The sequence below is a fragment of the Anabrus simplex genome, chromosome 2 (genome assembly GCF_040414725.1).
Source record: "Anabrus simplex isolate iqAnaSimp1 chromosome 2, ASM4041472v1, whole genome shotgun sequence".
Lineage (NCBI taxonomy): Eukaryota > Metazoa > Arthropoda > Insecta > Orthoptera > Tettigoniidae > Anabrus > Anabrus simplex.
This window is the reverse complement of record NC_090266.1, coordinates 632,983,702-632,996,057: the sequence shown is the minus strand read 5'-3', so window position 1 is coordinate 632,996,057 and position 12,356 is coordinate 632,983,702. Positions and strand designations below refer to the sequence as shown.

Below are 12,356 nucleotides of genomic sequence, written 5' to 3'. Positions count from 1 at the left end.
ACTGTTATGCCTTTCAACGTTCAGTCTGCAAGCCTCTGAGAATTTACTAAACGTCGCCACAATCCTCGATTTGCAACTAGTGTTGTGGCCTCATTTAGTTCTATACCTCTTATCTTTAAATCGTTAGAAACAGAGTCTAACCATCGTCGTCTTGGTCTCCCTCTACTTCTCTTACCCTCCATAACAGAGTCCATTATTCTCCTAGGTAACCTATCCTCCTCCATTCGCCTCACATGACCCCACCACCGAAGCCAGTTTATGCCTACAGCTTCATCCATCGAGTTCATTCCTAAATTAGCCTTTATCTCCTCATTCCGAGTTCCCTCCTGCCATTGTTCCCACCTGTTTGTACCAGCAATCATTCTTGCTACTTTCATGTCCGTTACTTCTAACTTATGAATAAGATATCCTGAGTCCACCCAGCTTTCGCTCCCATAAAGCAAAGTTGGTCTGAAAACAGACCGATGTAAAGATAGTTTCGTCTGGGAGCTGACTTCCTTCTTACAGAATACTGCTGATCGCAACTGCGAGCTCACTGCATTAGCTTTACTACACCTTGATTCAATCTCACTTACTATATTACCATCCTGGGAAAACACACAACCTAAATACTTGAAATTATCGACCTGTTCTAGCTTTGTATCACCAATCTGACATTCAATTCTGTTGGATTTCTTACCTGCTGACATCAATTTAGTCTTCGAGAGGCTAATTTTCATACCATACTCATTGCACCTATTTTCAAGTTCCAAGATGTTAGACTGCAGGCTTTCGGCACAGTCTGCCATTAAGACCAAGTCGTCAGCACAGGCCAGGCTGCTTACTACATTTCCACCTAACTGAATCCCTCCCTGCCATTTTATACCTTTCAGCATATGATCCATGTAAACTACAAACAGCAAAGGTGAAAGATTACAGCCTTGTCTAACAACTGTAAGTACCCTGAACCAAGAACTCATTCTACCATCAATTCTCACTGAAGCCCAATTGTCAACATAAATGCCTTTGATTGATTTTAATAATCTACCTTTAATTCCATAGTCCCCTAGTATAGCGAACATCTTTTCCCTCGGTACCCTGTCATATGCTTTCTATAGATCTACGAAACATAAACACAACTGCCTATTCCTCTCGTAGCATTTTTCAATTGCCTGCCGCATACTGAAAATCTGATCCTGACAGCCTCTCTGTGGTCTGAAACCACACTGGTTTTCATCCAACTTCCTCTCAACGACTGATCGCACCCTCCCTTCCAAGATGCATGTGAATACTTTGCCTGGTATACTAATCAATGAGATACCTCGATAGTCGTTGCAATCCTTCCTGTTCCCTTGCTTATAGATAGGTGCAATTACTGCTTTTGTCCAATCTGAAGGTACCTTACCAACACTCCACGCTAATTTGACTACTCTATGAAGCCATTTCATCCCAACCTTCCCACTATACCTCACAATTTCAGGTCTAATTTCATCTATTCCTGCGGCCTTATGACAATGGAGTTTATTTACTATCCTTTCCACTTCCGCAAGCATAATTTCACCAACATCATTTTCCTCCTCCCCATGAGCTTGACTGTTTGCAACACCACCATGATGATTTCCTTTTACATTGAGAAGGTGTTCAAAATATTCCCTCCACCTCTCCAGTGATTCCCTGGGATCTGTTATGAGTTCACCTGAATTACTCAAAACACTGTTCATTTCCTTTTTGCCTCCCTTCCTAAGATTCTTTATTACTGTCCAGAAAGGTTTCCCTGCTGCTTGGCCTAGCCTTTCCAGGTTATTACCAAAATCTTCCCATGACTTCTTTTTGGATTCAACAACTATTTGTTTCGCTCTGTTTCTTTCATCTACGTACAAATCCCTGTCTGCCTCGGCCGTTGTTTGGAGCCATTTCTGATAAGCCTTCTTTTTACGTTTACAGGCTGCTCTCACTTCATCATTCCACCAAGATGTTCGCCTTTTCCCATCTTTACACACAGTTGTTCCTAGGCATTCCCTTGCTGTTTCTACTACAGCATCCCTGTATGCCACCCATTCACTTTCTATATCGTGAACCTGCTTACTGTCTACTGTTCGAAACTTCTCACTAATCATATCCATGTACTTCTGTCTAATTTCCTCGTTCTGGAGATTTTCTACCCTTATTCGTTTGCAGACAGATTTCACTTTCTCTACCCTAGGCCTAGAGATACTTAGTTCACTACAGATCAGATAATGGTCTGTATCATCGAAAAATCCCCGAAAAACTCGTACATTCCTAAAAGATTTCCTGAATTCAAAGTCTGTTAAGATATAGTCTATTATGGATCTGGTGCCCCTAGCCTCCCATGTGTAGCGGTGAATAGCCTTATGCTTGAAGAATGTATTCGTAACAGCTAAACCCATACTAGCACAGAAGTCCAGCAAACGCTTCCCATTTCCATTAGCTTCCATATCGTCCCCACGTTTACCAATCACCCTTTCGTATCCTTCAGTTCTATTCCCAACTCTCGCATTGAAATCGCCCATTAGCACTATTCTATCCTTGCTGTTGACCCTGACCACGATGTCACTCAATGCTTCATAAAACTTGTCAACTTCATCCTCATCTGCACCCTCACATGGTGAATACACGGACACAATTCTTGTCCTAATTCCTCCCACTGACAAATCTACCCACATCATTCGCTCACTTACGTGCCTAACAGAAACTATGTTGCGTGCAATGGTATTCCTGATAAAGAGCCCTACCCCAGACTCTGCCCTTCCCTTTCTAACACCCGTCAAGTACACTTTATAATCTCCTATCTCTTCCTCCTTATCTCCCCTTACCCGAATATCACTTACTCCTAGCACATCCAGATGCATCCTCTTTGCTGACTCAGCAAGTTCTACCTTCTTTCTTCCATAAGCCCCATTAATATTGATAGCTCCCCATCGAATTCCATTTCGTTCACCAAGTTGTTTCCAAGGAGTCCCTCGCCTGTCAAATGGGAGTGGGACTCCATTACTCCCATAGGTGCGAGGCTTGCTTAAAGTGTTCTGAGCTCGGTAAATTCATGAAGCAGGATGCTGCCCTACTTGCACATAGTCCAAGTGAGGATCTCTCCTCTAACGGGTTATGGACCACCGGTGAATTGTGTAGTCCTGGCCGCCTGAGCACAAGGAGGGCCACGACTCAGAATATGTCCGAGATGCCCACTCCCATTCCATAGCAACTGGTATCCCGACTCTCAGGACCACCTACTAGGCCACTCAGCCGTTGCCCATGGTTCACGAACTAGGACGTGACTACAGTAACCCACTTACTTGCCTGAAATAAACATTTCTGCCCACTACTTACTAATGATAGTGAGTGTATACGACAAAACATTTCATAGCGGAATGAACTTGCCCCTGCGTATATACACAGATTGTATCCGTAGGCTTTTGCATTGGCGGCTCGTGACAACATTTTTAGGGGGTTCACAACAACATTTTCGTTCATGTCTCAAATCAGCAAGAAAGTAACATAGGTACATAAATCACTTCACTAAACGTTCCTTGTACGGTTCCTTTTTCACAAATAATGTGGTCGAACCCCTGTAACCGAGGATAAATTTTATACTAGACTAATCTGTTAGTGTAGAACAAAAGTAAAATTCATAATAACTTTACTGCATTGCGAACATTGAAGGAGGCGAGTACTATTCTTGGTTTTTAAATAGCACGAACTTCACCTGGGTATGACGAGAAGCATAGAGATAATGTGTACCGCAATTACCGGCCGATTTTTGAAATAATTGTTTCCGAATTGTCCCCAATAGTCTCCACATTATCTCGGTTAATCAGGGTTCTACTATATCACATGTTAATTATTCTCGTCTTGTTATAGACAACACCAGCAAAGGGAATTCAATACTCGCTTTTTTGTGTGCAAGAGCATTTTCATGTTTATTTATTTTTGCACTCAAATGAGCAAGGTCTGTGCATCCAGCGGAATTCCATAACTTCTTTCTTTGTTGAACAATAAACAGGGCAAACAAAAAAGCGCATTCCTAGATCTACATATTTTTGCACTCAAATGAGCAAGGTCTGTGCATCCAGCGGAATTCCATAACTTCTTTCTTTGTTGAACAATAAACAGGGCAAACAAAAAAGCGCATTCCTAGATCTACATCCACAGAACCAGTTGCGTGTTTCGTACACTTCTCTCTTAAACTTACGCCTATAATCGCGTTTGTCAGTTTTTGTAACTTTTCCGATAATAAAATCTGGTCTGTCCGGTCCATGCCTTTAAATTTCTAACTCACCCTGATAGGTTAATATTTCTCTGGTTAAAATTATCTGACCTTAATTCATTTCCTCTTACACAAAGTATACCATGGTTACAAACCATACAGACAGAGAAGAAAAACACAACACTCAAATAAATTTCACTTGAAAAGATGTTCCAATAACAAGGTAACGCAAACTTCTTACCACGATTACCAACAACTGTTCACAACGAGCTAGAAAATGCCTATTCAGAATTACTAGCGAAATCTGCCGGTAATGTAATGCAATAGTAGCTCCTGGGAGGCTGTGGCTAACCGTAATAGGGGAGGTGGCGGACCCTTGTGGTCAACTGTAATACAGCCACTGGTTTGAGGGTGGCTCTAGACGGCAAGGCACGTTCCTTACCGTGTCCTCGCCAATGGGAATATGCGTGCATAAACCATAACGTCATCTGCTTTGCGCATGCGTATAGTCTTCAGCACAATAGCACATTATGCAGTGTGCTCGCTGCATTGCCAGTCAAAACGAACAACTTTCGGTGTAACAGAGCTTCGATATAAGTTGAATGCTTTCTATCGATTGTCGAAATAAGGTCGAAAGAAAGGAACGTTTTAAATTATCCATGAATGCGTGAAGATGTATTAAAACTGGGTGTTCACGTGCTCATGTGCTCCTGAGAGCCCACCACCAATGGACTTTAGTGATTCGTACCTCGTAACTGCAAGATTTATATTATATCTGGAGGATTTATTCTTGTTTTAAATGATTTAACATGTACTCTTTTTATTTTCTCTGTGTTCACATTGTCTTAATTAAATAAATTAGCGGGGCTGAGTGGCTCAGTCTGTTGAGGCACTGGCCTTCTGACCCTAACTTGGCAGGTTCAATCCTGGCTCAGTCTGGTGGTATTTGAAGGAGATCAAATGCGTCAGCATCGTGTCGGTAGATTTACTGGCGCGTAACAGAACACCTGCGGGACTAAATTGCGGCACCTCGGCGACTCCAAAAACCGTAAAAGTAGTTAGTGGGACGTAAAGCCAATAACATTTTCATTATTGAAATAAATTATTTGGTGACTGGAGTGTACTAAATGAAACAAAACTATTTTCTCACTCATAACAACAAAAGAGAAGAAACACCATACATCAACATACTGTGTAACTATGATGATTATGATAATGGGGCGGTGGTGGTGGTGGTGGTAAGGCAAAGAAGGGAATCATATGAAGGGATACATTTGATACAGGTAGAAAGGTCCGAACATAAACAGATTCGGTTGCAAGTATACAATACTGCTTTACAGAAATGTTCGGTGGTTTGTCAGTATAGCCGGGTGTCAGACAATTTCATTTAATCTGTGATCTTCACACTCTGTCATGCATTCCTAGAACCTTCAACACAAGTAAACTAATTTGGACCCACCCGAATATAAGACACGTTCCTTCCGATCCAGTGCTGGCCAGTTCTGAGCTCTCCAGGAGCGCTCCAGTGTGGAACTGATGAGTTGACACAGATGTCTCCACGAACATGTAGCCTCCTGCACACAGAAATAGAACACATTTTAGTCTTCCGAAATTAAAAATTATCATCATAATCTGGAGTTACCTCCAGCGAAGAAAACCTCATTGTCGTTGATATATTTTTATAGATGAAGGACATATTTATTTGCCAACTAACATACAGTATACAACCTGCTTGATGATACTCATATATATAGGTTGATTTAACAATCTGGGAGAAAACAGGGCTAATAAGATTCCATCTTTCAATACAATAATTGATTTGCACAAGGAGATGCTTAAAATGATAATACATAAGACTTCACCACAAAATTACTAAAACAAGAAACACACATTAAAATGTACAACAATTCCGTTTCTTGTCACTGACTGAGACCTATCAGTCAATCACTACTGATCTGCATTTATGGCAGTCGCCCAGGTGGCAGATTCCCTGTCTGTTGTTTTCCTAGCCTTTTTTTAAATGATCGCAAAGAAATTGGAAAATTATTGAACATTTCCCTTGGTAAGTTATTCCAATCCCTAACTCCCCTTCCTATAAACGAATATTTGCACCAATTTGTCCTTTTGAATTCCAACTTTATCTTCATATTGTGATCTTTCCTACTTTTAAAGACACCACTCAAACTTATTCGTCCACTGATGTCTTGAGGAAAAATGTTAAAATCGTGTTACATTGTGAAGGCAGAGTGCAATTTGTTAGATATAACATTCCAGTTCAGAAACGGTATTTAATGCGTTATTCTAAAAGTATTGATTGATGCATTCCAATTTAACCAAAAGCAAATAAGAAGTGCCTATATTTTGCTTGGCACGTGGAGCCCTTCTTCTTATTTAAGGAAACCGTGACAATTGAGCGTCAAGTGGGGCCTATCCAGCGTTGTCACGCGTAGTTACGCTTTTGTCACTGATAACAAGACATTTTAGGGCTGGCAAAACATAACATTGAACTTCGCCGCATCAGTTTCCTTAAATAAGAAGAAGGGTTCCGCGTGCCAACCAAGATACAGGCACTTATTATTTGCTTTCGGATAAATTTGAATGCATCAATCAATACTTTTAGAACAACGCATTAAATATATTTCAAGAATTGGAATGTTATACTCAACAAACTGGAATTTGTTTTCACGATGTGACAGGATTTTAAAATGTTTCCTCAAGAAAGAATATAAGATAGGTTTCACACAGTGACATGAAACAGAATTTTTGTAGAGTCTAATGTCTAATGTATGATAATTTTAAGCATCTCTTTGGAGATTTTGACTGTTTTTTTAATTCTCACTGAAGAAAGTAAATGATATTTTTCTCGAAATATGTACCATGATGAAATGAATTAAATTAGTAATCTCCACATACTAATTGTGCAAATCAATTGTATTGCCAAGCAGAACCGTTTTAGCCCTGTTTTCTCATACGTTGTTAAATCATCAGTAGTTAATAAGGATCTAATAGAAACCGAAAATAGTCAAGTTCATTAATATAAAGGTTGTCCAATTAGAACATAGACAGAACTAGCAATACGGTGAATAACTGACGGGTCTGCCAAGAGTTGGCAGCATTTTTCTTCTGCTATTTAGTTTACGTCACACCTACACAGCCAAGACTTATGTTGGCAATGAGATAGGATTAGGAGGGAAGAGGCCGTGGCCTTAATAAGGTACAGCCCCAGCATTTGCTTGGTGTAAAATGGGAAACCAAGGAAAATCACCTTCAGGCTTGCTGACAGTGGGATTCGAGCTCACCATCTCCCGAATGCAAGTTCACAGCTACGTGACTCAAACCGCGAAGCCAATTCACTCAGTGTGGCAGCACTGCATGGGTTGGTGTTTGTAGTAACAGCTCAGAAACGTCGTCAGTCCAAGGCACGCATCCACTAAGTAGAGGAAAATGTTGAAGCAACATTCCTGTTTAACAGTTACGCCCAGACGAATACAACGTGGCATGAACCAATTCCTGTGCAAAGAAGGTGCTGTTGTTTGAGAAACTGTCACGAAATGTGGTTGTGATCAACGGTAACGCACATCAACACGCTGCCAACGCAGCAATGTACAGTCGGCGCTGTTTTCGCTGGGTAGGCTATTATGGATCACCCACCTTGCAGGCATGATCTCTCCCCTTGCTACAGTCACGTCTTTGGTCTACTGAAGAATGCCCTATAGAGTAAGAGTTTAACCATCAACCAAGCAGTTTCGAATTCTGTGGAAGAGTGGTTTAACCGAAAACAACCGTCCACCCTTGTAGAGGGTGCAGATAAACTTGTTCAGCGTTTTAACAAGGAGTGGCAATGTTTAGGTGTAGACTCCCAAACTATCATTGGTAGACTTTCGTTTTGATGTACTATGTGTTGTACTACAGGCTACATGAGGAGCTTGGTATCAAAGTCGGACAATTCCATTCTATTCAGTTTTTAGGTTTTGGTTGACTCTTATGTGACTTTTATGCTGAATTCGGTTCTACAACTGTTCTGCTTCAAAAAGATAGAACTTAAGTAGAATAGCGTGTATTTACTCAGTTGGGAATCAAAATATGGACAATTCCACCATCGTTTCTTTAAAAAAAATGACAACTCCTTCAGTTGTCAATGAGAAGCTTGCATTCATGCAATCTGCTCCCAACTTGCACTGCAAATCCATCATGGCTGAATGTTTATACTAACCTGTAATGAGTGCATTTCGTGATGATTCTTGTTAATAATTAACTTTATATTGTTCAATAAAAGTAAAAAATGGAAGTCCAGGTTAAACAAGTACCCCTGAAAGAAGAAAGGAAGCGATCAATTGACAAGTCAAATTGGAAACGCACAAAGAAAAGATTGCCAGATGAGTAATTCCAGTATGATTTCAGAGCAGTAACGTTCAATAGTTTCAGTTTTGTATTACGCAATTTTAAGTTTAAATACGGGAAGATTTATGTGGATTTAGGCCTATAAGTGACAACTGGCATTTTTATAAAACAGATCTACTTTTATTTTCACTACTAAGCCTACACTAAAGCTAGGCCGCAAAGGTTGTCGACTGATAACAATGAATGGTGTTAATAAATGTCATGCTTCTTATTAGTTATCAAAAGAGAAGGAGAAGCAAGACTGTTTCCTTTTGAAATATTGTAAGGAAGTTCAACCGGCAAGCAGACTGAAAAAATGGAGCTCCAAGATCGGTAATGTATCAGTACTATGTTATTAATGAGGCAAACAACAAAGTACAGATGTCGAAATGCCTTTCTACGTATTCTCAACCTAAAGAAGCAAAGGATATTAGGAGTGTTCCAACGTTTTATATGAAATGGTTCACTTGTACCTCATGAAACTCGCGATGGGGATCGAAGAACTGAAGCATTCAAAGGCAAAGAGGAATCAGTTATTTCTTTCAGTAAAGGCTTCAAGTGTATTGGAATCACATTATGGCAGATGGAAAAGTAGGAGAATTTATCTTTCTTCGGACCTGAAAATTAGAAAAAATGTTTAAAATATATCACATAAGCATAAAAGAAGGAACGTTGAAGTCAGATTTCCGGCACATTTTCAACACCCGCTTCAATATTAGCTACTCAGAGGCTCCTGTGGATGTTTGTTCTCTCTGCCTTGAACTTCAAGAGAGACTGAAGCAAGCTGAAATATAAAAGGATTAAAAGTCGAATACAGAATTGGAGACAAAAATGAAGATTCATATCTTAAAAGCTAGTTCATTCTTCAATGATTTGCGAGAAGAAAGAGGAGGACTGCGAACCATTTCTTTCTTTCTTTCTTTCTTTCTTTCTTTCTTTCTTTGGTTTCTAAAAGCAACACTTCCAAAAGTGCCATATCAAATGCCATACTACAGCCGTCAGCTCTATTGCTGTAACTTAGCCGTCGTTACTGGATCTTCTACAGCCCCACTGAATACAAGAACAGTTTGTATTTACACTTGGTGTGAGAAGGAAATGCAGGAATCTTCCAATCAAGTCGCCTCTGCTGTTTTTCATGAGCTGTGTGTGCAATCTGCAAAAGGAGATCTTTCTGAAGTTAAAGTAATCGGACTAGTTGCAGATGGATGTGCAGGCCAGAACAAAAAATGTAAATATGCTTACTATGTGCTCGTTTTGGTTATTAAAGCATGCTCCAGAGAATATAGAGTCATTGGAAATAATATTCCCTGTAACTGGACACTCTTTTCTGCCAGCTGATAGTGTTTTTGGTTACTTGAAAAAGACTTAAGGAAGAAGACCACCCACCGTAATTGACGTGGCAGAATACCATGAAGACGGTTCAAAACATGGACGAATGAAAATTGTGGGAAGAGATTGGATAGCACATGACTGGAGACAAGAAGCAAAGGTGGTGGTAAAGCCAACCCAAAGTCTTCACTTTCCGCTTTCCAGATGTAAGCGCTTCATACTTAGACGCTCCAAGACCCACAAGAATGTACTAGTATCCGGTGGGAGTCATACAACAATATATTGGTAAGTTTATGTCCATAATAAAAAAGGACAAGTAACGTCTAAAGCTCAATCCTGCAACAATTTCTGTCGGCTGTAGCGTCAACCCCAAGAAAATTGCAGATGTTAAGAATCTCTTGTCCAAGCACTTCGGAGAAAATTGGCAAGAAATAGACCGTTTACATTGAAACCGCAACCTCATAGTATAGAGTGAAGCTGGTAATATTCTCAGCAATGGACAATGTGAGTGTGATGAGCTAGATAGTGCAGGTTTTGATGAACTAGTTGTTTCTAAGGTTCAAGAATAACTCAAAGATTTCAGTTTTGTCAAAAAGCACATAAATTTAATTTGTTCGTGTCATTTTTAACCATATGTCCGATTTTATATGATTTTGTTTTAATACATTGGATATAATTGCATTATTTTAAAACACCCTTCCTAAGGCATTAGAAGTGTAGAGAAGAAAATAAAATTAATTCATTGATATAGAGTTTATAATTATTTGGTTTCAAAAGAGGACAGGTTCAGTTTTAAATGGCTCCCTTTGGTTTCAAAACCAGACAACTCCATGACTTCGTTTCCACATGGCAACTCCAGTATTTAAATTATAATTACGGTTTTAATATGTATTTAATTTTATTAATGAGTATGAAAAATATTTAAGTGGACTATCATAATGAAATTAAAAATATCACCTGATACTGACAACCATATTGTGGATTTAGTTTTTTACCTCTCCTGTAAAAAGAAGCAAAATCGAAGTTGTCCTATTTGATACGAAGCTCTTCACATTAATTTTAAGTTTCTAGACACCATTCTGTCTTTCAGTCGAACAACACTTACGCGTTATTTTAGGCCAACAGGAGTGTAACAGTATTTTAAATTTATTTTAGAATAGATTTCGTGGAACTACACTATTCTAGTACTTGCCAGGATTGAGCGCAGAGAACCTCATTTCAATGAGCCACTGAATGCTCCTGGAAATGGGGATTGAGCTTATCACCTTTAGCTTCTCAGTTCCGTTACGAAACGTCTGATGCTCCTCAATGAAGGTAGGTGAGAACCATACAAGATATTATAGCAAGTTTGTAGCCAACAACAGCAGCATACCGTTTGTTACAGTAGTAAGTGAGTTCAACTATGAATAGCGCCATGTCTCAATATGAGTAACAAAACTTCAAAAACGTCACGTTTATGAAACGAAATAATAGAGTGATGGAACTGAGTATACGGTACAGGTAATGAAGTTGAAAACTTGAATTCGAGAGATGGCAAATTCAAACTCCACTGCCGGCAGCCCTAAAGATTTTTTAATATTTTAATATAAGGCAAAAACTGACTCCTAATTAATGAAGTAGCCGCAAATTTAGTTGTACTAGCCCTTTCTGAATACAGCATCGCCAAAGTTCTATCAATGTTAGCCGCGGTGTTGAACAGCTAGCACAAACTGTACGAACAACAAGATGCACCAGAATTGTCTCTGTCTTGTTATCGATGATTCCGGGCGTTGAAAGCATACATCAAAAACTTACAATGTACTGGCATGGAAAGTGAGCTGTGAGAAGTGCATTTGATCTATGGCGCTGCCATTCGAAATACGTATGAAGTAGTACTCGTGTACCCAGAACATCATCTGAAGAGGTGTCACGCTGTATGCACTATGTTGTCAAATATTACGTAACGTTTCTGTATAACAGGTTAATTTGGTACAAAGCTGCATGTAGATCTACTTGTGAATGGAGTTGCGTTTCTTTATTAAGGGTTTCTTATTCATAGGGCATTTTAGTCAGACCCGAGTGTGAAATGTGTGATTTAATAGCACTGCCCCTACCGGGCGAGTTGGTCGTGCAGTTACAGGCGCGCAGTTGTGAGCTTGCATCCGGGAGATAGTGGGTTCGAATCCCACTATCGGCAGCCATGAAGATGGTTTTCCGTGGTTTCCCATTTTCACACCAGGCAAAAGCTGGGGCTGTACCTTAATTAAGGCCACGGCCGCTTCCTTCCAACTCCTAGGCCTTTCCTGTCCCATTTTCGCCATACGACCTATCTGTGTCGATGCGACGTAAAGCCAGTAGCAAAAAAAAAAAAAATAGAACTGACCAACAATGAAAATGTTTCGGGCTGACAAATCGCCTATTCCTTCGTATTTCCACCTGGTGAATACAAAAATCACCATGAAAATGA

The 12,356-nt window shown here is 39.9% G+C and overlaps 1 protein-coding gene across 1 annotated transcript in view; it reads right to left on the bottom strand.

Moving 5' to 3' along the window:
• The window catches only part of LOC136862974 (MAM and LDL-receptor class A domain-containing protein 2), a 348,511-nt gene that overhangs the window by 139,567 nt on the left and 196,588 nt on the right, over positions 1-12,356 (bottom strand). Inside the window, exon 5 of the mRNA XM_067139270.2 lies at positions 5,661-5,775. Coding sequence (XP_066995371.2) covers positions 5,661-5,775 — 115 coding nt within the window. The remainder of the gene's footprint in view (positions 1-5,660; positions 5,776-12,356) is intronic.